The sequence below is a fragment of the Peromyscus maniculatus genome, chromosome 11 (genome assembly GCF_049852395.1).
Source record: "Peromyscus maniculatus bairdii isolate BWxNUB_F1_BW_parent chromosome 11, HU_Pman_BW_mat_3.1, whole genome shotgun sequence".
Taxonomy (NCBI): Eukaryota; Metazoa; Chordata; class Mammalia; order Rodentia; family Cricetidae; genus Peromyscus; species Peromyscus maniculatus.
In genome coordinates this window covers 78,926,216-78,950,890 of record NC_134862.1, presented here as the reverse complement: position 1 = coordinate 78,950,890, position 24,675 = coordinate 78,926,216, and the positions used below count along the sequence as shown (strand labels likewise).

The window sequence follows — 24,675 nt, the reverse complement described above, 5'->3', positions numbered from 1 at the left end:
CAAGTCCTCTTGCTGAAATCTGCACTCCATCTCCCCTCTCCAGCTCTGTGGGAAATCACTGTTACCAGCGTGGTGATTCACCTTTCAGATTTTCTATTGAATATATAGATGTGTGTGTCCATAAAAATATATAGCATGCTTCACAGAGACTTTGCAGCCTTCTCATTCACCTAACAACATGTCGTGAGTGGTAAGCCATGGGACCCTTATATAGCTGCAATTCACTCTTTTTATTTTAAAGATTTATTTATTTTGTGTGTATGAGTGGTTTGCCTGCATGTATATGTACCTTGTATGTACAGTGCCCACAGAAGTCAAAAGAGGGCACTGGATCCCGCAGGACTGGAGCTACAGTGGGTTGTGAGTTGTGTGAGTGGTGGAGATAAACCTGAGTCCCCTGCAAGAGCAGTAAATGCTGTTATGTGCTGAGCTGTCTCTCCAGTCTCTGGAATTCATTCTTTTTCACTGTCATAAAGTATGTTATAGTTAGGAACAGTATAATTTATAGCATCCCTCTGTGGATAGATACCTTCCCAAGTTTTTGTTACTCAGAAAACATGCTGCAAAGCACTTGTTGGTAAACTCACACTGTGTTTACACACAACTCTTTCTCTGGGATAAATAACAAGCAAGCTATGCGATGCCGTTTTAGCTAAGCTGTCTTCTAATTCATGAACAATGGCCCAGTGTGGAGCCCACATTTCACCACATCATTATCAAATCTCATATCACCACACTGGGCAAGCTTGTGAGATCAATTCAGGGACTGCTTTGATGTTTGGCTTTCTGGCTTTTTTGAGTTCAAATACTTTCTGATGCAGTATACTGTTCCTTTTGTCAATTGTTTTTTATTCATTTGGCCCATGTTTCTAGTGGCTTTTTACAACAGAAGTTGTTTTGTGTTATAGTTTCAAATATTTACCTTTGTTCACTGCTTATCTCTAAGTTTATGATGTCTTTTTCCTCTTATCCCTAGGATGTTTTGAATTTTTGTGGAAAATGTTATCATTTTTTTTTCTTCTTTTGATTCTGCTTTCCATACTTTTCTATGCAAGTCTTTCTTTCCTTTAGTTTATGGAAAGTTCACGTACTTTCTTGAGATCCTTCTTTCCCCTCCTTTGGTATTTTTCGAGACAGGGTTTGTCTGTGTAGCCCTGACTGCCCTGGAACTCTCTCTGTAGACCAGGCTGGCTTCAAACTCAGAGATCTGTCTGCCTCTGCCTCCCAAGTGCGGGAATTATTGTGCTGTCTTTATATTTTGGGCTCTTTATTTTTGTGTGAGTTGTGGATATGCCTTGGGTTTTGCTTTTGAAAAGGCTGCTGAATCGCTGGAAACGTTACTGATTTTCTGTGTCCCATTTTCTCAGTTGTTTATTTGTCAAATGCTTATTTATTTGTGAATGGCTCCTGGCTGCCCAGCCTCTTCACTGTCTGTCTGTCTGCCTGTCTGTCTCTGAGCCACTTGCAGGCTTAGAGGAGGTTACTGCACACCTTCCTGTAACAGCTCACGTACAGCTGCAGTATTCAATCTTGTTTTCTTTACTCTGCAGGGATCCTCTTCACACTCCAGAGTGTTGTGTTTATTACAAGGTTGAAGGAGGAAGAAATGATTTAGAGCATTGGGCCTGTCAGTTGCCACCTGTGTGTCTATTCATTATTTATTTGTAATTTATTTATTTATTTGCACACTATAAGCTCCGTGTGTCTATTCTTTATATTCATTTATTTATTTATTTGCATATCATAAGCTCCATGAGGATGGTGATCTTGTCTGACTTGTTTATTTTTATTTTTTTGTTCACAAAGGTATGTGTGAAGGCCAGAGGTCAGTGTTGGATACCTTCCTTGATCACACTTCTCCTTTTTCTTTCTTTTTTTTTTTTGAGTCAGGGTCTCTCACTGTGTCTGGAACTCACGGATTGGGTTCTGGATCCTCTTGTCTTTGCCTCCTCAGTGCTGGAGTTTACAGCTGTGCCAGTGTCTTTTAGTGACATGGATTCTGGAAGGTTAAACTCAGGTCCTCATGCTCCTGCAGAGTACATACATTATTATTGTCCGAGCCATCTCCCCAATCCTGCTCTGACATTTAAGATGTATGTATCCCATGTGAGGGGACATTTAAAAAATAACTGATGAATAAATGAGCAAAAGGCAATACTCTGACCAGGGGCATTTGTGTTTTATTTTTTCAGACCTGAATAAATTGTTGAAGAGGTTCATGTTGTTAGTCACAAAAACTCACAGAGAACTTTCCCAGCTGCTAACATCTCCACATGTGCTTTGAGCTCCATGCATATGCCACATGACTAAATACTGAATCCTTGAAATGCTTGAGACAATTCATCCAGAGGGGTTTTTCTGCTCATAGGAATCTTTGAAAAAAGTTCCTTTTAGGGCAAAACATTTCAGATTAGCCAGATATAATCACTGAGCATTTGGGTCAACAATGGTATTTGTCAAGGCTCTTCGTTGAGTGTTTTAAGCACAATAACATTGAGCTTGCAAAAAGGACACTAAGTAGTCACAGTAACCATACATAGTTGACACCACAGTCATTACTGTATAGAAATACTGTTTTCAGTGCATTAGCAACCAAGCCAGAACACTTTGATGCAGAAGTGACAATTGAATAGAGACTCGGGCAAACAAAGAGGAAAAAGCTTGACACAGGCTCTTAGGCAAAAGAAAATAGAACTATGTGACTCACTGTATCACACTACAGCTTCCATGATGGGATGCTTCCCCCATTTCTTTTCTTTTCTTTTTTTCTCTTAAATTTTATTGTGTGTGTGTGAGTGGGGGGGGGGTGGGAGGTTCTGCAAGGGCAGAGGGTGGATACACAGGGATGGGAAATGAATGGGATCGAGATGCATGATGTGAAAAGACACAAAGAATAAATAAAAGGAAAGTTAGAAAATAATAAAAGTATAAAACTAAAAAAATAGAAGAAATAAATGAGAAGCCTCATTGTAACTGAGCTGGAAAGGGAGGCAGAGGCTTGAGAAAAGGATAGAATAGAATGAGAGACAAAGGGAAGGATGGCAGTGGCAGTGACGTCAGGTGGACTCTGGAGTCAGGGAACTCCAGACCCACATGCTGGTTTTGCGTATCTGTGCTGTAACCTGGAGATTAACCACTTTCTTCTCAGCTACATTATCAGTAAAAGCACACTCCATCGAGTGAATATCAGTGCAACATTCCCTGGGACATTAGACACATTTGCTACAGGGACAGGATGTTTAGATTTGTTATGATCCTTCTGGGCTGGTTGTTCACCTTGATTTTTAAGAAAAGGGGAAAAAATCATCACTGGTTTTGGAGATTTACAACCTGAAATCAAACATTAATACCAAAAGGGAAATTGGTATATATATATATTAATGACCTAGTAAGTCTGTTTTATCAGTTAAAAACTACATCTGGGGCTGGAGAAATGGCTCAGAGGTTAAGAACACTGACTTCTCTTCCAGAGGTCCTGAGTTCAATTCCCAGCAACCACATGGTGGCTCACAACCATCTGTAATGAGATCTGGTGCCCTCTTCTGGCCTGCAGACATACATGCAGAGTGAACATTGTATGCATAATAAATAAATAAATCTTTAAAAAAAAAAACTACATCTGGCTGGTGGAGGGAGGGAAGGTGTGTGAAGACAGGTGTATCTCCAAGTTTGAGGCCAACCTAGTCTACAGAGTGAGTTCAAGGACAGCCAGGGCTACTCAGAGAAACCCTGTCTCAAAAACAAACAAACAAACAAACAAACAAATAAAAGAAAAAGAAAGCAAAACAAGACCTCTCTGAATACATAGTTTGTAGAAGAAGCTAATGGTTAACAGATAACTTTATAATAACACAGAGGTAAATTTGGCATGTGGATTGGTAAAGAGAAGAAGACATGAGATGTAGGAGATACTCTCTGTAGGACTGGGAAAAGTTATGAAGTGTAGAAATGTATGGCCAGAAACCCTTAATAAGAGGTTCCTAGATGGCTGTACACAAGAACACAGATCTCTATGGAAGGACATCCTTAGATCATGGTCATGAGCAACACTTACTTATATGATTTTCCTTCTGGGAGTGTTTTCTGGGAGACTCTATGGAAGCCTATTTTCCAGCTTCTAAAGTTTCTGAAAGCCTACTGAGACAGGTGTTTATTACACCCAAGTCTGTGAAATGAAAACATGCCCATCATCTTGGTGATCTCTCAGGCCCTACCACATCCCACAGATATACATTTATCTCTTCCATTGGACTTGCTTTGGCTCCATTTTCTTTAAAGAAAACCATCCGAATATCCGACTTAATTTTTTTTAGGACTGTTGAGATGGATCAGTGGGTATAGGTGATTGTCACCACCAAACCTGATGGTCTGAGTTTGAGCCTTGGAACCTATATGGAATGGACTCCCACCATAGTCCTCATATTGCCAAATGCACTCATGTGAACATACACACATAATTAATAAGTTAATGTAGACATTTTTAAAACGATGTTTTTAAGGGATTGATGAGATGGCTCAGGGGGTGAAGGCACTTGCTGCCAAGTCTGATGACTTGAGTTCAAATCCTAGAACACGTGTGATAGAAGGAGGGGACTGACTTCTATAGGTAGTCTTCTCATGATGCATGCACATGTGCATACACACACACACACACACACACACACGTGTAAACAAACAAAAGTAAATAAAAAGTTTTTCAAGTGTATCAACATACTACCATTTAGAAATCATCACAGAAAGTTTCTTTTACTTAAAAAGTGCCCCCCCCGCTCATCTGCGTCAGCCCCCTTCTTAGTCCCTCTCTTTTACTGCCCATTCAAACCTTGCCTGTCTTTCAGGAACCCACTGATGTCTTCTGGAGGTCTTCCCTACTCAGTCCAACTTACAGGGATTTCTCTCTTCGCCATTTATCAGTGTTATCTGGAGGATATAACAGTTTTATATTTATGGAATCTTTGTGGAGACAGTACATCAAATCCCTGTGTACCTGACAGGAGTTAATATCTTACATCACTACTGTCTGTCTGTCAAATGAGAAAACCACCGTTGACGCATTGCTACAACTTACTCTGATTTCTTTCATTTCCCCTGGTGTCCTTTTTCAAGTCCAGGACCCATACCGTGTGTCACTCATTACATCTTCTTTAGTGTCCGTATTGCCTTCCTTCCCGTTTGTGGTGACAGTTTCTTGGGTTCTCTTGTTTTGGTTGACTGACAGCACTCAGCATCAGTTGGGAATCTTGTAGAAAGTCCCACACTTAGAATTTGCCTGTTGTTTTCCTCATGAATAGACAAAGGCCGTGGTTTGTGGGTTGGGACCACGGACCTCAAGTGCCTTCCCATCAAACCCTATCAAGGACAGGCACGGTCACAATGACATTTCAGTGCTGATGTTATGTAACCACAGTACCTGACACTAAGTAGTTTGGCAGATTTCCCCACTGAGAAGATGCTCTCCTCCCCTTCTCCAGGCTCATGCTGAATCCTTTGGAAGCAAGTTACTGTGTGCAACTTATGCATAAGGAGTTGAAAGTGTGGAGGGTGAGACTCCACTTCCTTAAAAGTAGATTAGCTACATAAATTATTTAGAATCCCTTTTCATGGGAAATGTGCTGTTCTCTCTCATTTGTTTATTCAGTCATTTATTTACATCAGCACGGACTTGTGGATATTTATTTATACGCTGAGTTATAATCTAACATGCCTTTATTTATTTTGCTGATCAAATTGTTTCAGCTTTGATTACTGGGAGATCTTTCAGCTGACTCCTATGTTCTTTTGACGTACTTCATTGTGTGTGTGTGTGCATTCAACATATATTCTAGGCTTATCTTATGGATTTCCTTACCCAGTCTTAGAATTAATCATTTTTTTTCTAAGGAACTCTGATTCCTTTTATTGGTAGATGGGATTAGAAACCTAGATCTTGGCACTTGGTTTTCATGGCCGATGGATGGACACTGCCAGAATACTTTGCCCTTGGGCCCTTTTAGCTGATGGAGTGAGGGGTCAATGGATATGTATTATATACACCTATATACATATAAATGTCTATAAAAATTTCCACATGTAACTACCCATGCCTCTCTTGAATTAAATCTGGATATATAATGATATGTGCATGTCTAATTCATTGTTACATGATTATTTGGAGGAAACTTAAAAAAGAGTAAGCTACAAACTTCTGCATGTCACTTCGAAGCTAATGGATCAAGACAAATGTTGAACTTATGGAGCTTTAAAAACAGGTTAAAGTTACTGAATTTCTTTTTGCTTAATGTTGGAACTAATGTTGATAATATGAAAACATTAGAAGTCATCATAAATATAAATTTTATTTTGTTGTTACCATTCGGTATTTGCCTCAGTTATATGTTGCTACCTGTGTATAGTTTTGCTGATTCCAATCCTAATAGAATTGGAAAACTCTTGCATTAGGTAATCCCTGGGGATACTGAAGTTTTAAATATGGAAATAAACATGGCAAGAATCCCAAATCATCTCTGAAGATCGTGTCCACGTGTGTTGGTGAAATCTGCATTACTCATTTCTTTTCCCTCTCTTTCTGTTTCCTTGCATTATTGGCGGGCTGCAGACTCCAGATCCAACTCCGTCTTCTGAAATGATCCCGACTCCCAGAATGCCCCTGGTGCTGCTCCTGCTCTTGCCCATCCTGGGTTCTGCAAAAGCTCAGGTTAATCCAGGTAACACAGCCATGTCTCAGTTGGATGCTGAAGACCAGGTTTCTGCCCATGCCTGTCAGTGCTTATCTTAGGAAGAGTTCTGCCAAGGGAACCAACCCACAGCATCAGTTGTTTTCACTAGAGTGGTGAAATGTGGCCAAGTCAGAAACAAAGTCGTATCTGTTCCCTATCCATATAGAATGTGTTGGCTATTTACAAGAGGTTTTATGTTGAGCAGAGCAATTTAAATGCCACTTTTCTTTTTAATGGGAGAAGGAATGGCTATTTGCTGCTGTGCCTTTTGGGGAAAATGGCAGAGAAATTTTAGAGGCAGCAGGGAGCTTCTTTTGGTTGGATTGTCCATTGGATGCTAGGCCTGGGTTTTACTTGACCGTCCTGTTATACTTTTGGAACACTGACTCTGTGGAATGACAGGTTCCCAGGATCCCAGGTAGTGTCTCTTTCTCACAGGATGTGACTATGCTCAAAACAGAGGTATGAGATGAATCTTTTGAGTCAATTTTTTTGTGTATGTTGTTCTAGTTCATATATATTTTAGCTTTAACCTAAAGCATATGATTATGTCATTTGTCTGTTACACAATAATGTTGATTAACAATCTTCAATAGCTCAGTGACTTAAAATGAGTGTCTATTTTGCTTACAAGCTTATAGTTTGATGGTTTCTGCTGTGCTTGGTTGGACTGTACTTTGATCTGTCTTAGTGCATGTACCTATCTGGGAGTTAGCTGGCTATTGCCTCATGTAGGGTTACCTTGGCCCTGATGAGAGGCAGTTTGGCTGTTGCTCTGTGGATTCCTCTAGCAGACTAGCCTGGTTATGTTTTCATGGAAATTGCATAAGAGCATGAGCTGGAATCTGCAAACAATCTTTCAATCCACTGCTCAGATTATGTTTGTTAAGACCATACTGGCAGGGATGAGGGCTGTAGCTTGGTGGTTGCTTGTTCACTAAGACCCTGTTTCAACTCCCAGCACTGAGGTGGGGAACCTCAGTGGTCAAAGCAAGTCATATAGCTATGTGCAGAGTCCACAGGAACAAAAAATGCACATGGTAAAGAGAAATGTAAAGATTTTAAGTCATATTTTTATTCTTTGACAAATATAAACATATAAAAGTACACATAACTTATGTGTTCAATTGGATAGGTATTTACAAATCCATTCAGACATGTCTAACCTGAAGCAGAGGGTAGCTGTGAATGTGGGATAATACAAAAGCGTACACTTGTATAAAACATGACATTTCCTCCCATCTTTTTGGTTGTGATCTTTTTGTGATCTTTTTGGTTGTGCTGCTTTTGAATGTGAACTTTGTAGATGATGACATTGTGTGGCAATGTCAAAGGTTGGATGGCCCTGGCAGTGAGCGACATTTTCACATTTAAGAAACAGAGGCATCATGGAGTTCTTCCTCCTGCCCCACCCTCGTGACATCCATTATATTGCTTTCTTAAAAGAAAGACTCATTTTGCCTGCTTGTACTTTATGTAAAGGGAGGCATATGATACATGGATACTGCGCCTAGCTTCTTAAACTGACCGTTTTTGTATGACATTTATTTCATGGCTACATGCAGTGGGTGACGGCCCTTTCTTGTAGTATAATATTACTTTCTTTGCATACTTCATTTACATATTCTACTATGGGTGGGAACTTAGATAGTTTAAAGTTTGGGCCTGTTTGTGAAAAAATCTTCCATATTCTTGCACAGAGTTTGTGGTAAGGATATATACTCAATTTTCTTGAGTTTATATCCAGAAGTGGAATTCCTGGGTCACTCGTAACATGTTATTTAATGTTCTTAGTAATGCCATAGAGTTTTCCAAAGTGATTTTTACCCACTTAGCCTCCCACAATAGTATGTAGAGTTCAATTTTTGAGCTAGCTATAATTACGTTCTCAAGGGTACATTCATTTTGTCTTTATACTAGCATAATGGTACATTTGTGAGAATGCCTCCCTTGACCAAATCCATGTTCGTGCACTATTCTTTATATCCTTAATAGGAAACACAACACGCTCAAAACTCCTTTTAAAAAGTTAAAGAATTGTTGGCCAAGTGAATTCAATGCTTTTTTCCATTATTATATCTGAAGTGCTCAGTGGGGTCACCTCAGATCTTAACTTGGACACCTTTTTATTTTTATGCTTTGTAGCCCTCTTACCCTACAAAGTTTGGTTGCCTCCTACAACGGTCTTTCTGCTCTGGGCTCCACAGAAGAGGGCAAAGAGTGCACACAATGTCTGGGTGCTGGGTGTCATTCATCATGGAGGCTGGCATACTTGGGGGCATTTAAGCAATTCAACCAGGGAGACCAGCTTCCTGTATTAGAATACAAGTTGTAGTCTTTGATGAGGAAACAGGCTGCCTGAAGGCAATTTTACTCCTTGTTCTGTTGTTAGGTATTTCTGTCGGCTCTTTCCACCAGCACAAAGAAGTAGATGTCTTCATTTTAAAAGGGTTTCCTAGGAACATGGCACTTATTGAAAGACTAACCCTTTTCTCTGCCATCCCCTTCCATTTTACCAAGTGAAACTGGAGATGAGGTGTAAAAAGCAGACAAGAAGTTTTTCTTTCTCCTCAGTGTTAAATGGTTGTCGTGGAACTCGGCGCTCGTGGAGTTGCATGGTTTAGCCACTGCTTGATGCAGAGTAGACACAGAATAAATACTCACTGATTTAGAGGAGACTTTCAGGGGTCTCGACTGGTACTTCCCAAAAGACTGAAGCTACTGAAAGTACTGATTGTAGATAAAGGTGCTCAGTGACAATAAGTTCTGGGCTTTAGATTTTCCACACAGGTTAGCCACATCGTATAGTAGAGAGACTTGGACTATAAGCAAATATTATTATTGTAAGCAAATATTATTATATGGCCAACTCTTAACAGAAATAGGTTTAAGGCCATGTCAGAAGATATCAGAAATCCTATCCTAATCAGTCACAAGCCAAAATTCATGTAATGACTGTTAAAAAAACTGAAACTGAAGTCAGCAACTCAAATAGCAATTTAGAAAGTCAGACATTCTAACATCATACTAGCTCAAGATATACTAATTGGATACTTATACACTGAGGAGTGATGGGGGAAATGGTAAGGCTCCTCCCATAATTAGATCATTATGTTTCTATAAGAGCAAAATCTTCGGGATACAGTAAAAACACTGCAGTTCATAACGTACGATAGTCTGGAATCTGAGCCCTGTGGCTTTAGGCAGAGTTCATTGGCACCGACAGCATGCTCAGTGCGAGGTGCATGGGTTGTGGCTAAGGCACAAGGTTCCAGTGATGATGCACAGTGGTGCAACATGGGTGAGCACTTCCAGAAACAAACGGCTGTTATGCACTTGATTTTGAATTGATCTTCATCATTGCACTTTCAAAAGCCTTTTATTGTTGCCAATACTTTTACAAATCTTATATTCAGTTACGCTCCCCCCCCCCAAAAAAAAAACTCAATGTGAGATTGTGACCCACAGTTTAAGGCACTGGGCTCTCAAGTAGCTGAGCTTTGGCAAACAAGTTGGTAAATTTGGTGATGTCACTGACATTTCCAGAGATGGCAGTGTTCAAAGTGGCCAGAGGGGCTGCAGGGTAGGGTGCTAGAAGCCTCCATGAGGAATACTGAGAGGAAGTACGTTCCAGCCCTGCAGTATGGATGGTGTGCTAACAATCTGTCAGTTTCGGTGGTGCATTAGGAACCCAACCGTAACAACTGCCAATCTGATGGAGGAAGTACTGGAACGCCCGAGGGCAGCATCTTACAGCAGAATCATAATTCAGAAGTTGGCTAATGGCAATCCACACCCAGTAAACCACTATACTAATAATTTCACAAAAAATCATTTTCATAAGTCAGCAAGTCAATTTGGGTGGGATTAGAAAATTCTGTTGAGTGATTGGAAGTTAATTTATAAAAATACTTAGCTTTATTATTTATTCATTAATTCATTATTTATTTATTTAATTTGCTTATAATAAGTTAATTAAGTTTGAGGCTCAACTTGAAGCCAAAGAATAGCATAAGGCTAAAAAGATTACACAGAGCTCAGACCTGGAGCTTTAATCTCTTTGTCACGCTAAATGAGGAAGTTCTGAGGCAGAAGCCCTTCTGGGCCAGTTCACCCTGGCCAAGAAACTGAGGCAGTGGGGATGCTCTGGGTCCCTTCAGTACCAAGTTGTCAACTTACTCCCAGTTCCTTGACTTCTATCAAGGCTGATGTCTATTATCTCCTCTACATAGTTCCAAGATGAAAACTTATTTCCATTTCTCTGTTTCCTGAGTTTGTGTCTCAAGAGAAATGCTGAGAGTTTAACTAATGCTCCCCCCCTCTCTCTCTCTCATGGTTAGAATAGAGCCCTGAGGGGGAGGAATATAAAAAGCAAGAAGGAGATGTCCCTGGATGAATCTCTCTCATATGAGCAATGCTAGACGGGCTCTTTCTTTCTTGCATGTTTGTTTGTCAAGTCTAGTCCTGGGTGGCCTCTTCTATCCTTCCTTCCAGTAAAAGGATCTTCCTCTGGGGACAGTAGAAAATCAACTGCCCCTTGAGCTCTCTTGATTACACTAAGCAGGGAAAAAGAGACAAAACTGCGGAGCTCAACCAAACCACCAACTGATGTTCAAAGACCATGCTATATGCTCCTCGTACTATTTGAAGTAGTGTTAATAATGTAATCTTCAGATTGAGATAATAGGTGTGCAGTACTATTACTCCAGTTTTGCAGGTAAGGGGATGGAGGCCCACAAACGTTAGGTGGTAACTGGAGGTAATAGGCTAAGCAGAGTAGCCTGGATGGAATCCCATCTAGTGCTAGCAGGATGATAGACCTTGACCTCCAAGCTCCCCTGCTTCCTGCAGATAGCAAGACCACAAGAGTATCAATGCAGAGGAGCCCTGAGTCATGGGCCAGCTGGGTGTGCACGGATGCGAGGGCCTGAGAAGCCACTGAAATTGAATCTCAAGCTTGATTTGTAGAGGCAAAAGTGCATTTTGTAGAAAAAGAAGTTCTGTTACTGGATAGTTAAAGGACTCTGTGGCCAGTTTTTGGAATGCTCAAGAAAGACTGGATTAATCGAGTCTTACAAATGAGGAAATTGAGAGTTGTGGCTACGCCATTTGTGTGGCTATGATTAAATGCCCTAAACAAATGGTACACAGGAGAGGAAGTTGGGTTTATAGTTGTAGGTTATAGTCCATCATTGGCTAGTCTCATTAACACCCACAGCCAAGAAAGAAAGAAATGCATCTTGATGCTTGGTTTTGCTCAGCTAGCTTCTTTCATTATTATAGAGTTCAAGACCCACTGCCTAGGGAATGGTGCCACCCACACTGGGCTGGCTCAACTCACAAATAGGACAGTCCCCTGCAGACATGCCTGCGGGCCAGCCTGATCTATGCAATTCCTCAATGAGGCTATCTTCCAGGTGATTCTAGATTATGGCATGTTGACATTCAAAATTCATTAGTACACAGGTTCACAGAGACAAAATGGTGGGAGGAAACAGGATTTGAAAGTGAATTGCCACATCTCACTTGGGATCTACGCTGGTAGTTCTTAACCTACGGTTTGTGACCTCTTTGGGAGTCAAATGACCCTTTCACATCTACATATCAGATATTACGATTCATAAGAGCAGTAAAATTACAGTTATGAAGTAAGAATGAAAATAATTTTATGGTTGGGGGTCACTACAATATGAGGAACTGTGTAAAGGGGCTAAAGCGTTAGGAAGGTTGAGAACCACTGTGCTAGGCTGTGACCTAATTGTATGAGTGAGCTTGGCAGGTGTTCAACTTTTGTTTGAACATTCTCAGTCTTCCTGTCTATCATTGGTCACTACCCAAGGGCTATTATGAAGAACAAGATAATGCATGTAAGGGACCTGGCATAACACCCAACACATGAGATGTGCTTAAGAGATGCCAGGTCTTCCTTTCCTTAATTTTACTTTTTATATCATGATGATCACAGACTTCATTGATAATTTTATTATTCTACACTGTCTTCTATATTTGAAATTATGTAGAATATACTTTTTTTGGGTGGTTCTTACGTCTTACATCTTAGGATGAAGGATCTCCAAGTGTATTTGTTGTGAAAATACAGCTTTTGGGGGAGCCGTTTTTGGTGGATTTTTCTCTATACTCTGAAGTTTTGTTTGTATTTTGTTGTTTTACACTCTATGTCTCAGGTTTCAAGCTTTCAAGAGACAGATGGTTGTTGAAGTACAAGAGGATAGAACATCTCTTCCCGTGGTCAGCAGAGTCAGAGCCCTTGGAGGCTTAGGCTAAGCCTCAGGGCCAGGATCGTAATCACAGGATTGCAATTAGAGTACCACACAAAGCTCCTCTCTTGGGCCTCTAGGGTTTTGCCACCACCTGTGAAGTCGAGTTTGCTTAGGGCTCTTATGTTGAGAGTCCCGGAGCCTGCAGCAGGACCCTTAATTCTGGCAGGAACATAGAGGGTGTCAGTGTCTCCTGTTACCGAAGTGTCTAAGGTCAAATATCACTCCTGCTTTACAACATTCTTGCTTAGCAATGCCTTTTCTAAGAGATGACAGAAATTCCAACGCCTTGAAGCTGGTGTCATTAAGATATACAATAGGTGTAGGGGTGTGAGTGTGTGTGTGTGTGTGTGTGTGTGTGTGTGTGTGAGAGAGAGAGAGAGAGAGAGAGAGAGAGAGAGAGAGAGAGAGAGAGAGGGGAGAGAGAGAGAGAGAGAGCTGGAGATTAAATTTAAGGCCTTGTGTATGCTAGCAAATGTTCAACCACTGACTTCCATTGTCAGTCTTTTTTACTTTAATTAATTTTTTGAAGGGCCTTATTAAATTGCTTTCACTGATCCCAAGCTCACTATATAACCCAAGTTAGCTTTGAACTTTAGATCTACCTGCCTCAACTGGGATTATATATACATACCACCACGCCCAGCTAACTTATTTGTATATTTATAATCATGGCCACATGTTGCCCAAATAAGTCAAATCTCCAGTGTCTTGCTGGTTGAAATGCTAAGGTGTGCCAGTGAGCTAAAGCTAAAGAAATCTGCCAGGCCAGGTGACAAGAGGGAGGTGATGCAGTTGAGCATAAAAAAAGGCATGGAGGCACACATGAACAACAAAACAGGAAGATAGGAATGATTGTCAGTGAGAGCTCACATGGGCAAAGGTGTGCCAGTTGGCACATAAGCAGGTTACACATAACTTCGAAATCTTTGGTGTATGCCAGATATTTCATGACCACAGTTCTTGTCTTTCTTCACCCAGGACTAAGGTCCATGCTGTATCCCTCTCCCTGGGAGGCAGGTTTCTTGTGCTATTACATTTCAATGTCTCTGAGACCAGGACACTGTAAAGTTTAGATCAGTAAGAGCCTTCCTCAAGCCTCCACCCCCCCCCCCCCCCGCTACTTGCTGACCTTTGAGATCATGCTTCGGACAGCGTGGCAATGGTTTGCTATCAGTGGTGTGTGGTGACAGAGTGGTGAATAGACAGTGACCCTGGAGACCAAGGGTCAAGTGCTACTTGTAGTTCTGTCATTGTTCAACGTTATGACCTTAAACACCAAAGTAAAGCTTTGTACCTCAGCTGGTGATTCTAGTCACCAGCTCTTTGTTGGTGTAATGAAATACCCAGGACAGGACAAATGCTATGAAGAAAACATGTGGTGATAATCTAATTGTACTGAATTATTATTTTGATTATATGTTAATAAATAAAGTTGTCTGGGAGTCAGAGCTATTAGAGCCATAGCAAGAGTGTGGCGGTGGTGGCACACGCCTTTAATCCCATAAGATCTCTGTGTGTTCAGGGATACAGCCAGCATTGGAGATATATGCCTTTAAGACCTAGGGGGCTGTACATTCAGACAGTGACGAGGCAGTCATGTGTTTGGGTTTACAACCAATGAGAAGGCAGAACAACATACTTTAAAAAAACGAACCGACAGGAAGTAGGTCTCTTTTCGCGAAGCTGGGACAGCAGGAGGAAGGGTGAGATTTTAGCTCTGAGCTCTGACTTCTCGGCTCTCTCTTTTACATTGTTTCTGTGTTTCTTATTTAATAAGACGGTTGGTTACATCTACATCTGGCGCCCAACGTGGGGCGCCATTTGTAGCTAGAGTTTTCCTGCTTTGCCCACAGTCAGGACAAATCTTTGTCACCCGCCAGTCCCACAGCTGCTCAGACCCAACCAAGTAAACACAGAGACTTATATTGCTTACAAACTGTATGGCCGTGGCAGGCTTCTTGCTAACTGTTCTTTTATCTTAAATTAACCATTTCCATAAATCTATACCTTGCCACGTGGCTGGTGGCTTACCGGCGTCTTCACATGCTGCTTGTCATGGCGGTGGCTGCAGTGTCTCTCCGCCTCAGCCTTCTGCTTCCCAGAATTCTCCTCTCTCCTTGTCCCACCTACTTCCTGCCTGGCCACTGGCCAATCAGTGTTTTATTTATTGACCAATCAGAGCAATTTGACATACAGACCATCCCACAGCAAAAACAGGTTTGTTTACCACAGTTTGGGAGGTTCAAAAGCATGGTGGATACAAGGGCAGAAGTGTGTGAAGAAGAGAGCTGGATGGGGCCAGTTTGGGGCTTTGATACCAACCTACAATGGGGTCCTGTGAGAATGACCTTACCTTCCGAGGGTGGAGCCCTCAATGATGTAAGGACTTCCCAGAATCCTCACCTCTTAAAGGTTCCATCTATTTCCAGATTTCCACACTGGGGACCAAGTTCCATTCACATTACATGGGCCTCTGGGGAGCAAACAAACCCCAAACAGCATGGGCTTTGCTCAGTTATAAGGTGGGGGATGTAACTTTACCGTCTGCCTTTCACAAGGTTACTCCCCGGGGAGTAGTGAATTAGTAAGTGAAGATGAAAGGGCGTTGGAAAGTTGTATGCAAATGCCGAATTGCCCTCTGTGACTGTGGGGAGAGAAGGGAACCGAAATAATCCAAACACCATACACACCAAGTTTGTACCTCGTTGATAACAGGGTAGGAAAAGGAGTTACAAGAGACCATTGCTTTTCCTGTAGTCTTCAAGAAAGACTTGAGTTGTTAGTGGAGAATGAGGCTTCTGCCAGCCCTTGGGTTGTGGTCATGCTGACCCCAAAGGGATAAAGCATATACAGTGTATTTGTTCTAGGGTACCGTCATTGTTGACTTATCTCTTGCCTTTAGCAAGTCTCTGTAGAGCATGAATGTAGCAAAATAAGCCACTCAAGAGTTTCTGGTGGTTTGGACACATGCACAGTTGAAGGGAAACAAAAGTTGCAGCAGTTAAATCTTTGAGGTTTGTGTGTGTATTTTTTATGGGCTTATGTGGGTGGTGATAAATTGTTAACTGGCATGCAACTTTTTCTTCCGACTGGGAGATGTTTCTGGCTTTGGCCTTTATCTGTTTTTCTGTGGTGATGATCTCCCACACACTCATGACCATGAGGGGTGCCTGTCGCCACTGTGCTTGGCTTATGAAGACAATCAGTAAATACTTGAGTAATAAGGACAGGGAGGGTAGAAATGAAAGTCAAGGGACTTTGCAGCTTCTCTGTGTTTTACTGCATGAAAAAAAAATGTAAATTGTGTCATGTGAAGCTTGGCTTTGAAAAGATGTTGGAGAAGCTGAGGGGGAGGCCGTGGGGATGGGATTCCTTTAACAGTGGGATGCTAAGTGCAGAGAGTAAATCCAACGGGGTAGGATGAACTAAGGCTCCCCCAGCTGTAGCCAATGCCCAGTCTCCTCAGGTCTGAATGGGGGTACCCCCTTCCCACTTGCAGAGGTAGAGCAACCTTGACCCTACAGAAGCAAGGAGAGCTCTGTTTATTCCTCAATGCCTGAGTTCCCCCTCCTCTGGTCTATGGGAAGAATATTTGGAGAGTTATAAATAAAGGAGGTTGTGGTTGTGTTTGGTGCATGCCTCTTACTCTGAACATTTGTAAGGATGAATTCAGGCTCCCTATTTCAAGTGTTACAACCACAGCAAAGATACAAGGCAACTAAGTCCGCCCTCTGGGTCATCACTAATGACCCTGGTATGGCATAAGCCATGTCTGTGAAGATGGGGCAAATGAAATTTAGAAAAGCTAGGGTTTTCATGCATTCTCTTTTGTCATGTTTGATCAACATGACAAAAGATTGGTAATAGATTTCACGTTCTCTCTCTCTCTCTCTCTCTCTCTCTCTCTCTCTCTCTCTCTCTCTCAAGATTTATTTATTTATTATGTATACAGCATGTATGGCTGCAGGCCAGAAGAGGGCACCAGATCTCATTATAGATGGTTGTGAGCCACTATGTGGTTGCTGGGAATTGAACTCAGAACCTCTGGAAGAGCAGTCAGTGCTCTTAACCTCTGAGCCATCTCTCCAGCCTGATTTCACGTTCTCAATAGTGATAGATAGTCCCTCTCCCACCCCCCATCTAAGCGAATGATGGCAGCACGTTCTGTTCTGTCTTTGGCTACTGGTGTGCTTCTCGCCTTTGTCTTTCTGGGTTTCTGTTTTGTTGGTGTTGAGAAAGGGTCAAACTATATAGCCAGGGCTATCTTGGAATTTGCTGTGTAACCCAGGCTGGCCTCGAATAAAAATCATCCAGCCTTAGCCTCCCAAGTGCTTAGACTGCAGGTATAAACCTGCCTGCCGGTCTGTCTGTCTTTCATTCTCCCTCCTCCTCCGTTTACTCCCTTCTGTCTTCATGTCTTTTCTTTTCGATTTTGTTTTGATACAGGGTCTCACATAGCCTGAGTCAGGTTTGAACTTTCAATGTAGCTAAGATTGGCCTTGAACTCCAGCTCTGCCTTCTCCTACTTCTACCATGCACTGGGATTATAGGTGTGCACCACCATGCCTGACTCTGATGTCTTTCTTGATTAGATAAAACAGATGTCCAATTTCTGTCCTGAGAAAACAGCTTTTCTGTAGTTAGTAATGTTTGTACACAGAAAACACACTTCACTAGACCTTACATCTTAAGAGCAGGTTACAGTACCCAAAAGATTGAACTGGAATTCTTCCCTCAGCATGCCAAGAGTAAAGGATTTACATATATTTGGGGATACTTCTAGACCTTATTCATTATGAGTAGCTGCTGAAAACTCCATAGTGTAGCAGGTAGAACTGGCATGGCTTGCTTCTAGAAGCTGGCTAGCTTTCGGAGCATGCTGTTGGATTTTCTGGCTTCTGTAAGAGGCCATGAACCCAAATCCAGATTGGCCATTGGTGGAGCAATTGGATCTGTCTGTATTTGGCAGAACCACACATCTTCTTTTCGCATAGTTGGTAGGCTGAATTCTTGATCATTGAGAGTATCTCCAGAACCCCGTGAGTTTTCTCCCTGGCAAGTCTTCAATTCTTTGGCTTTCACATTCCTGCTCTACTAGGCCCAGCACCAGGCACATGGCTGAGTGGAAGTGCCCTGTGTACAGTTCACTCCAGATTCTCATCAGCCCTGCTTTTGTTTCTCAGAGCAACCCTCTGCAGGTGCCATGGTCAGCATTAGCATCTTGTGTAGTGGGTAGCCATTCCAGCTTTGATCTGGAAGTTCCAAACCCCATTGAGGCTTTGGTAACTGTCACGCCTACAAGACAGGGCCAAGAGAGGGCCCTGAAGGCCCGAGATCTAGATGCGCCGGCTCTCTTGGTTCCTGGACCCTGGACTCTGGAGGTAGACTGAGCAGAGTTCTCCAGAGAACACCGCCGGACTGCGCCACGCCTTTCCCAGACTCTGTAAACTATCCATTCACTTGTAAGTTACCCCACAAAATAAACCTCCCTTTTAACTACGTGGAGTGGCCTTAATAATTTCACCAATAATCTTGTCCCTGTCCCAGCCTGCTGGAGGCTGGAAGTGAGTACAGGGATTCTTTCTCCTTTCTGAGATTGCTCCCTTCTCTAAGGTCTTAGCTCTTCTGCTCCCCCTGCCTTGTCAATCAGGCACTGTTGAGTAGAGTATTTATGAGGTTTATCCAGCTTTCCCAGGTGCTCTTGGTGGGGGAACATTGATTATTACCCTACCCTACCTGGGGACAGGAATCAGAAGTTAACTTTTCCTCTGTTGTCACTATGATTTTTCTTAAGTGGTTGTGTTTCACTTGAAATGCATTTCATTGTTATTACTATTTTGTCATCGTCATCATCATCATCGTGTGTTTGTGTGCGTACATGATGCATGTGCTATGGCACACATATAGAGGCCAGAGAAGGTTGAGAAGCTGATTTTCTTCATCCACTTTCAGGGAGGTTCTGGGGGAATCGAACTCAGGTAACCAAGCTTGCATAGCAAGTGCCTTTACCCATGAGCCATCTCACCAGGCTGTTTCACTGTTTTGAGTTGACTTCTAAGCAGCTCAGAACCAAAGTGAGACAAGCTCCCATCAGCGAAGGGTATAACAAAGTATGGCTGAGACCACACTCAAGAGTTTTCCTGGCTTGCATACAAGGCTGGCCTTGATACCTAACATACAAAAGAAAATGTGACTTTGGATATTAACTTTACCTTACTATTATCTTATTCTTTTCCCCCACGCCTTATTTATTTCCTTATTTATTTTTACCCCATGAAACTCTGGAGGCCAACTGAAATCTTTCATTAGAAAGAGCCATAATAAAAATAATCAGAAAATCAAGAATACCTAAATATTACCATGTATCATTGCTCTAAGGTTGGAAGGATGCTAATGGACTGGTTTCTTATACATTGCCGTAAACAAGTACCACTGTTATGATTAAGCAGAGAACACACGCTTAAAAGGTCACAAAATTTTCACATTGCTTAAGAAAGATTGCATGTGATATTTAAAACACATAATCCCCTTCCTTTTCCCTTCTGCCTATCATTATTGAGCACTATTGCATCCCATAGAATGTGCTAAATTATTCTTGTTTTATATATACTTTCTGTAACAACCCTGCTTATTATTAAGGATGGCACTGATATCAGATGGGAGCAACATGAAAGGGAAAGAATTATTTTGACTCATGGTTTTGAAGGTGCAGTCCATCATACGGGGAAGGCATGTCAGAATTCATGGCGGTGGGAGCATATGGAAGATGCTCCTTGTATCTTGTGGAATCAAGAAGCAAAAAGCTCTGGCTGGAACTAGAAGTTGGTACTGCCTTTGAGGCCTAACAACTTACTTCTGCTAGGTAGGCCACAGCCCCCAAAGTTCTAAAGCTTACCAAAACAGTGCTACCAGCTTGGGAACATGTGTTTAAATATATGAGGCGGTGGGGGCATTTCACATTCAAGCCATAACAAAGGATGGAGAAGCTGATGTTCCCAAAGGGACGGGATGTAGTAACCAGTCCTGCAGCCCCCATATTAGAAGGACAGAGTCAAGTTTGAAACATAGAATTTTTTTTTTTAGTTTATTCTTTGAGAGAACTACATTACATCTCGACTACAGTTTCCCCTCCCTCGATTCCCCCCAGTTTTCTCCCACCACTCCCCCTCTCCTCCAGACCCACTCCTCCTCTGTTCTTCTTCAGAAAAGAGCAGGCCTCCCCGGGATATCAACTGAATACAGTGTGACAAGTTACAATAAGACTAGGCACAAACCCTCATATCAAGGCTGGATGAGGCAAGCCAGTAGGAGGAAAAGGGTCCCAAGAGCAGGCAAAAAGGGTCAGAGACACCCCCACTCCCATTGTTGGGAGTCCCACGAGAACACCAAGCTACGAAACCATAGCGTATATGCAGAGGACCTAGCTCAGACTTATATAGGGTCTGTGATCGTCACTTTAGTCTTTGTGAGCTCCTATGAGTACTTAGTTTATTTTGTGAGCCATATTCTTTTTTTTAATTTATTTTACAACACCATTCAGTTCAACATAATAGCCACAGATTCCCCTGTTCTCCCCCTCTCACCCCCCTCCCCTCCCTCCAGCCCCCCCCCCATTCCCACCTCCTCCAGATCAAGGTCTCCCCCGAGGACCGGGGTTGACCTGGTAGACTCAGTCCAGGCAGGTCCAGTCCCCTCCTCCCAGACCGAGCCAAGCGTCCCTGCATAAGTCCCAGGATTCAAACAGCCAACTCATGCAACGAGCTCAGGACCCGGCACCACCGCACAGCTGCCTCCCAAACAGATCAAGCCAAAAGACTGTCTCACCCATTCAGGGGGCCTGATCCAGTTGGGGGCCCCTCAGCCTGTGGTTCATAGATCCTGTGTGAGCCATATTCTTATAGTGTCCTCAACCCCTCTGGCTCCTACAATCCTCCCTCCTCCTCTCCTGTGGGATTCCCTGAGTGATGTTAAATGAAACAGAATTATTTTATGCTGAACCACATGCCGTGTTTCCTATAAACTCCCAATCTCCATGTTGTTTCTACCCAGTTATAGCTTCTGCCTCCTTATTGGGGCAAAAACCACTTCATTCCCATACACTGGCCTATGTATGTAACCAGGAAGGGCAAGCCATCCAATCTGTACCTCCGTACTCTGAAGCCCATGCATTTAGATTTTCTTTCTTGAAGTCTTTAACAATTGTTGTTGGAAACTATTTTGAATTCTCAGAGCAATCACATGTGGATTATTTCTAAGGGGGTATCAACTGGGGAAAAGTGGTCTTTGTGAAAGAGGCCTATGTGCCAAAAGAACAACCCCACAGGCTGAAGAAGGCAACCCGAACAGTCTTGCCTGGACCCTGGCAGAGTCTCAGTGTGACTGAGCTGTGTGAAGTCTGTGGGAAGCAGGGTTCAGGTGACATTTTTAACTGGGCTTGTCCTTTCCAGAACTAGAAGAAGTAGATTGGGGTGGGGGGGGGGTGTCTAAGGAGGACCAGAGCTGAGAATACTGGATTTCAGTCACTGTTACACTGGTCATCTATGCGTCTCTGAGCAACTCAGTTCTCAGACTCACAGGTTCTGATATCAAATATAGAGTTCTAGGGTTCAGTAAGTTAAGACTCCTTCCTGGCTCTAAAGTTTTTCAGTTATTGATATTTCATTACACCATAGACTAGTTTGCCTCACTCCAGAACCTGATAAACTCTCTCTGTCAAGAGAGAGCCAGGGGTCATACCTCTGTGCTCAGGCCTTTCGTGTGCTGTGTGTTTTCCTGGAAGCTGCATATAGGATACTCATTGATGAGGAGCCCACGGGCTGGAGCTGGCCATGGGGTGGTAAATATCTTGGAACAAGCAACGCTTTCAGGCTTACGGCCTTGGCAGGAAGAGTATGAAAAGTAATTCTTGGGAAGCTGGGGCCTAGTGGCAGCTGCTTCTCCTCAGTCTGCCTGCCAACCCTGACTGGAGCTTGGGATGGACAGAGTTCTCAGCTGGGCCCACTGCAGCTGATGCTAGTAGTTTTCCACTCTGGGAGACTGGAGGAGTCTCTTGGCGTCTCCGTCAGGAGATTGGTGGGTAGCGGAAGCATCCGGAAACCACCAAGACAACTCAGCAAGCAAAATCTTTGCTGCAGTGACTCTTGCTTCCCGTGTGACAGGCTGCCTGCCCTCTTTACAGGTTTCTTTGCACTTCTAGATACAGAGTGAACAGGAGAGTGGGGTCTGGTGAAAGGGGATTGGGAGAAAGAAAGGAGTCTGACATCTAGGACTGGAGCTGATGTTGCAGGCTGAGTCTTCCCTAGCCGTTAGGATCCCTTCCACGAGTTACCCAAAATAGGCAGATTCAATAGGAAAACCACACTGGGGCTGCGGAGAAGTGCCACGTTGGGTTCCCCGGGCCAAGGCTGCTTCTAGTTCCAAAGACCCAGTGGGATGAGAAAGGCCATCCAAGATCAGCTCGTCATTTTCCTCTGCCCTTCCTGTGGGCCCCTGGGAACACTGAGTCATGGAGAACCCCTGCTTACATGTTACGTTGCTACTTGAACTAGCTTTTGTTTCTGGATTCCCTGTTTTCAACCTTGTGTTCTGTGATCCCGATTATCCCTAGCCCAACTCCCATTGTTTGAGGATGGCTGAGACATTAGTCACTCCTTTTCAGTGGTTTTTATTTGCTTGGTTTCAGTTGCCTGTAGTCAATCATAGTCTGAAAATATTAGATGAACAAAGTCTGAACTAATTCACAAATTTAAGATATAGTGATTGGGACTTGCATGATAAAATCCTGACTCCTCTCCCTCCCTCACATCCAATGCCTGCAATTCCCCTCACTTCGTCTCCTTCTATAAGCACTGCATCATCTTGGGAAGAGTGAGTGCGGTTCAGTAAGGTGGGAGAGAGGATACAGAGATGGCTCAGAGGCTGTGCATCCTGAAGATCCAGGTTCAGATCCCAGCACCTACATAGCAAGCGTGGCATCCCACAGCTGTCTGTAACTCTAGCTCAGAGGGATTAAACACCCCTTTCAGACCTCAGTGCGTACATGTACCTGCATACACATGTGTGCATGCTGACACGTACACATAAACAAAATAAACATAACTTTTACCATGGAATATCATAATTGTTCTATTTTATTATTAATTATTATTTATCTCTTACTATGCTTAATTTCTAAGTTAAACTTTATTATAGGTATGCACACACATAACAGTATTATAGTATTTTCAGCTCTTTCTGTCATCAATTGGAAAATATCATGCTCTATTTTTTTGTTTGTTTGTTCTTTTCGAGACAGGGTTTCTCTGTGTAGCTTTGCGCCTTTCCTGGAACTCGCTTTGTAGACCAGGCTGGCCTCAAACTCACAGAGATCTGCCTGGCTCTGCCTTCTGAGTGCTGGGATTAAAGGCGTATGCCACCACCTCCCAGCCAATATCATGCTCTAATAAATGGGAGTCTATTGTGACACTTGGGGCCCAGCACTTACTCTGGCATTGATCTGAGGTCCACATTGTGGCATAGAACAAGATTCCTGCATCCCTTAGGTCTGTCACTGGAGCCTCATTAAACCAAATTCCAGAAAATCTTCCTCAGCGGATCTTGGTGACTAGTTACCAAGTAGCACTGACTAAGACCTGTGCTGTGGCTTTTCTTCCTCTCCTACCCATAATGCACCCGCCTCTGATGATGAACTTTGACCCTGCCTGCTGAGAGGCAGCTGGGCAAGCTTCTGCTTCACAAAAACTTGTTGGACCCCACAGATGGTGACTCACCTGGGAGATTAATCCTCTTCTGCATGCCAAGATCTAATGTGCAGGTCGTTGTCTCCATCCTTCTGTCCGGGCATTCATCCTTCCATCCATCTACTTCCCTGTTTGCCCAATGTGCGTTGAACACTTAATCAGAGCTGTGTGTTGGCAGGTGTTGAAAGGGGCAAGGAATCCACCATGATCACTATGCTCAAAATGGCCTGCAGTCTCACAGGGGATCAAGAGGTGCAAGTGTCATAGAAAAAAGAAATCTCTGTTACTTTTACATCCCGACACGTATTTTAGTATTTTTGCTAGCTTTGTCAGCCTCAGTGAAACAGTAATAGCAACTGTCAAGCAGGCAAGCAACTTGTATCTCTTTGATTTCAGAAAACTATCATCTTACCTTTGTCCCCTGGACCAGAATGGAGGTCTATGAGAGAAATCATTTTCTGTGTCTTACCCACTACTGACCAGCTGTGTAAATACAAGAACACTCGTTAATAAGCACGTTTGTTAATTCAGTACACGGATAGATAGGCTGCCATAAAGCAAGCGATGATCAGACTTATAGGGGAGCCTTCTCTGTGTGGTGTCAGCAGGCAGGCACACCGTGACTCAAGGTTCCCCTTGGCTGGCTTTGTCTTTAAGCCTGGGAAGAACTCAGCAATCTTCTGACACCTCACAGCAGAGAATCCTATGTGGTCTCTGTCTCTCCCCTCTGTCTGCTGTCAGGCATACTTCAAATCTCTTTTACTTCATTTTCTTTATCTGTTCAATAGGGAAAAACTCTTGCATGGAGTCAATCAGGATATGACATAAAAAAAGGATTTCCAGGTAATACAGTCCTACTGAGTTGTGTTGTAGAGGCAATGGCAGCTTAAAATGTCTTGGTTATTGTCCCAAGGACTAGCAGGCCCCTCAGTGGGACGT

At 42.8% G+C, this 24,675-nt stretch overlaps 1 protein-coding gene across 3 annotated transcripts in view; it reads left to right on the top strand.

Moving 5' to 3' along the window:
* Positions 1–24,675, top strand: part of Ddr2 (discoidin domain receptor tyrosine kinase 2) — a 134,217-nt gene that overhangs the window by 70,860 nt on the left and 38,682 nt on the right. For all 3 annotated transcript variants that reach the window (XM_015987768.3, XM_042258547.2, XM_042258549.2), the window contains one exon: positions 6,596–6,704. In XM_015987768.3, coding sequence (XP_015843254.3) covers positions 6,623–6,704 — 82 coding nt within the window. In that variant the 5' untranslated portion in view covers positions 6,596–6,622. The remainder of the gene's footprint in view (positions 1–6,595; positions 6,705–24,675) is intronic.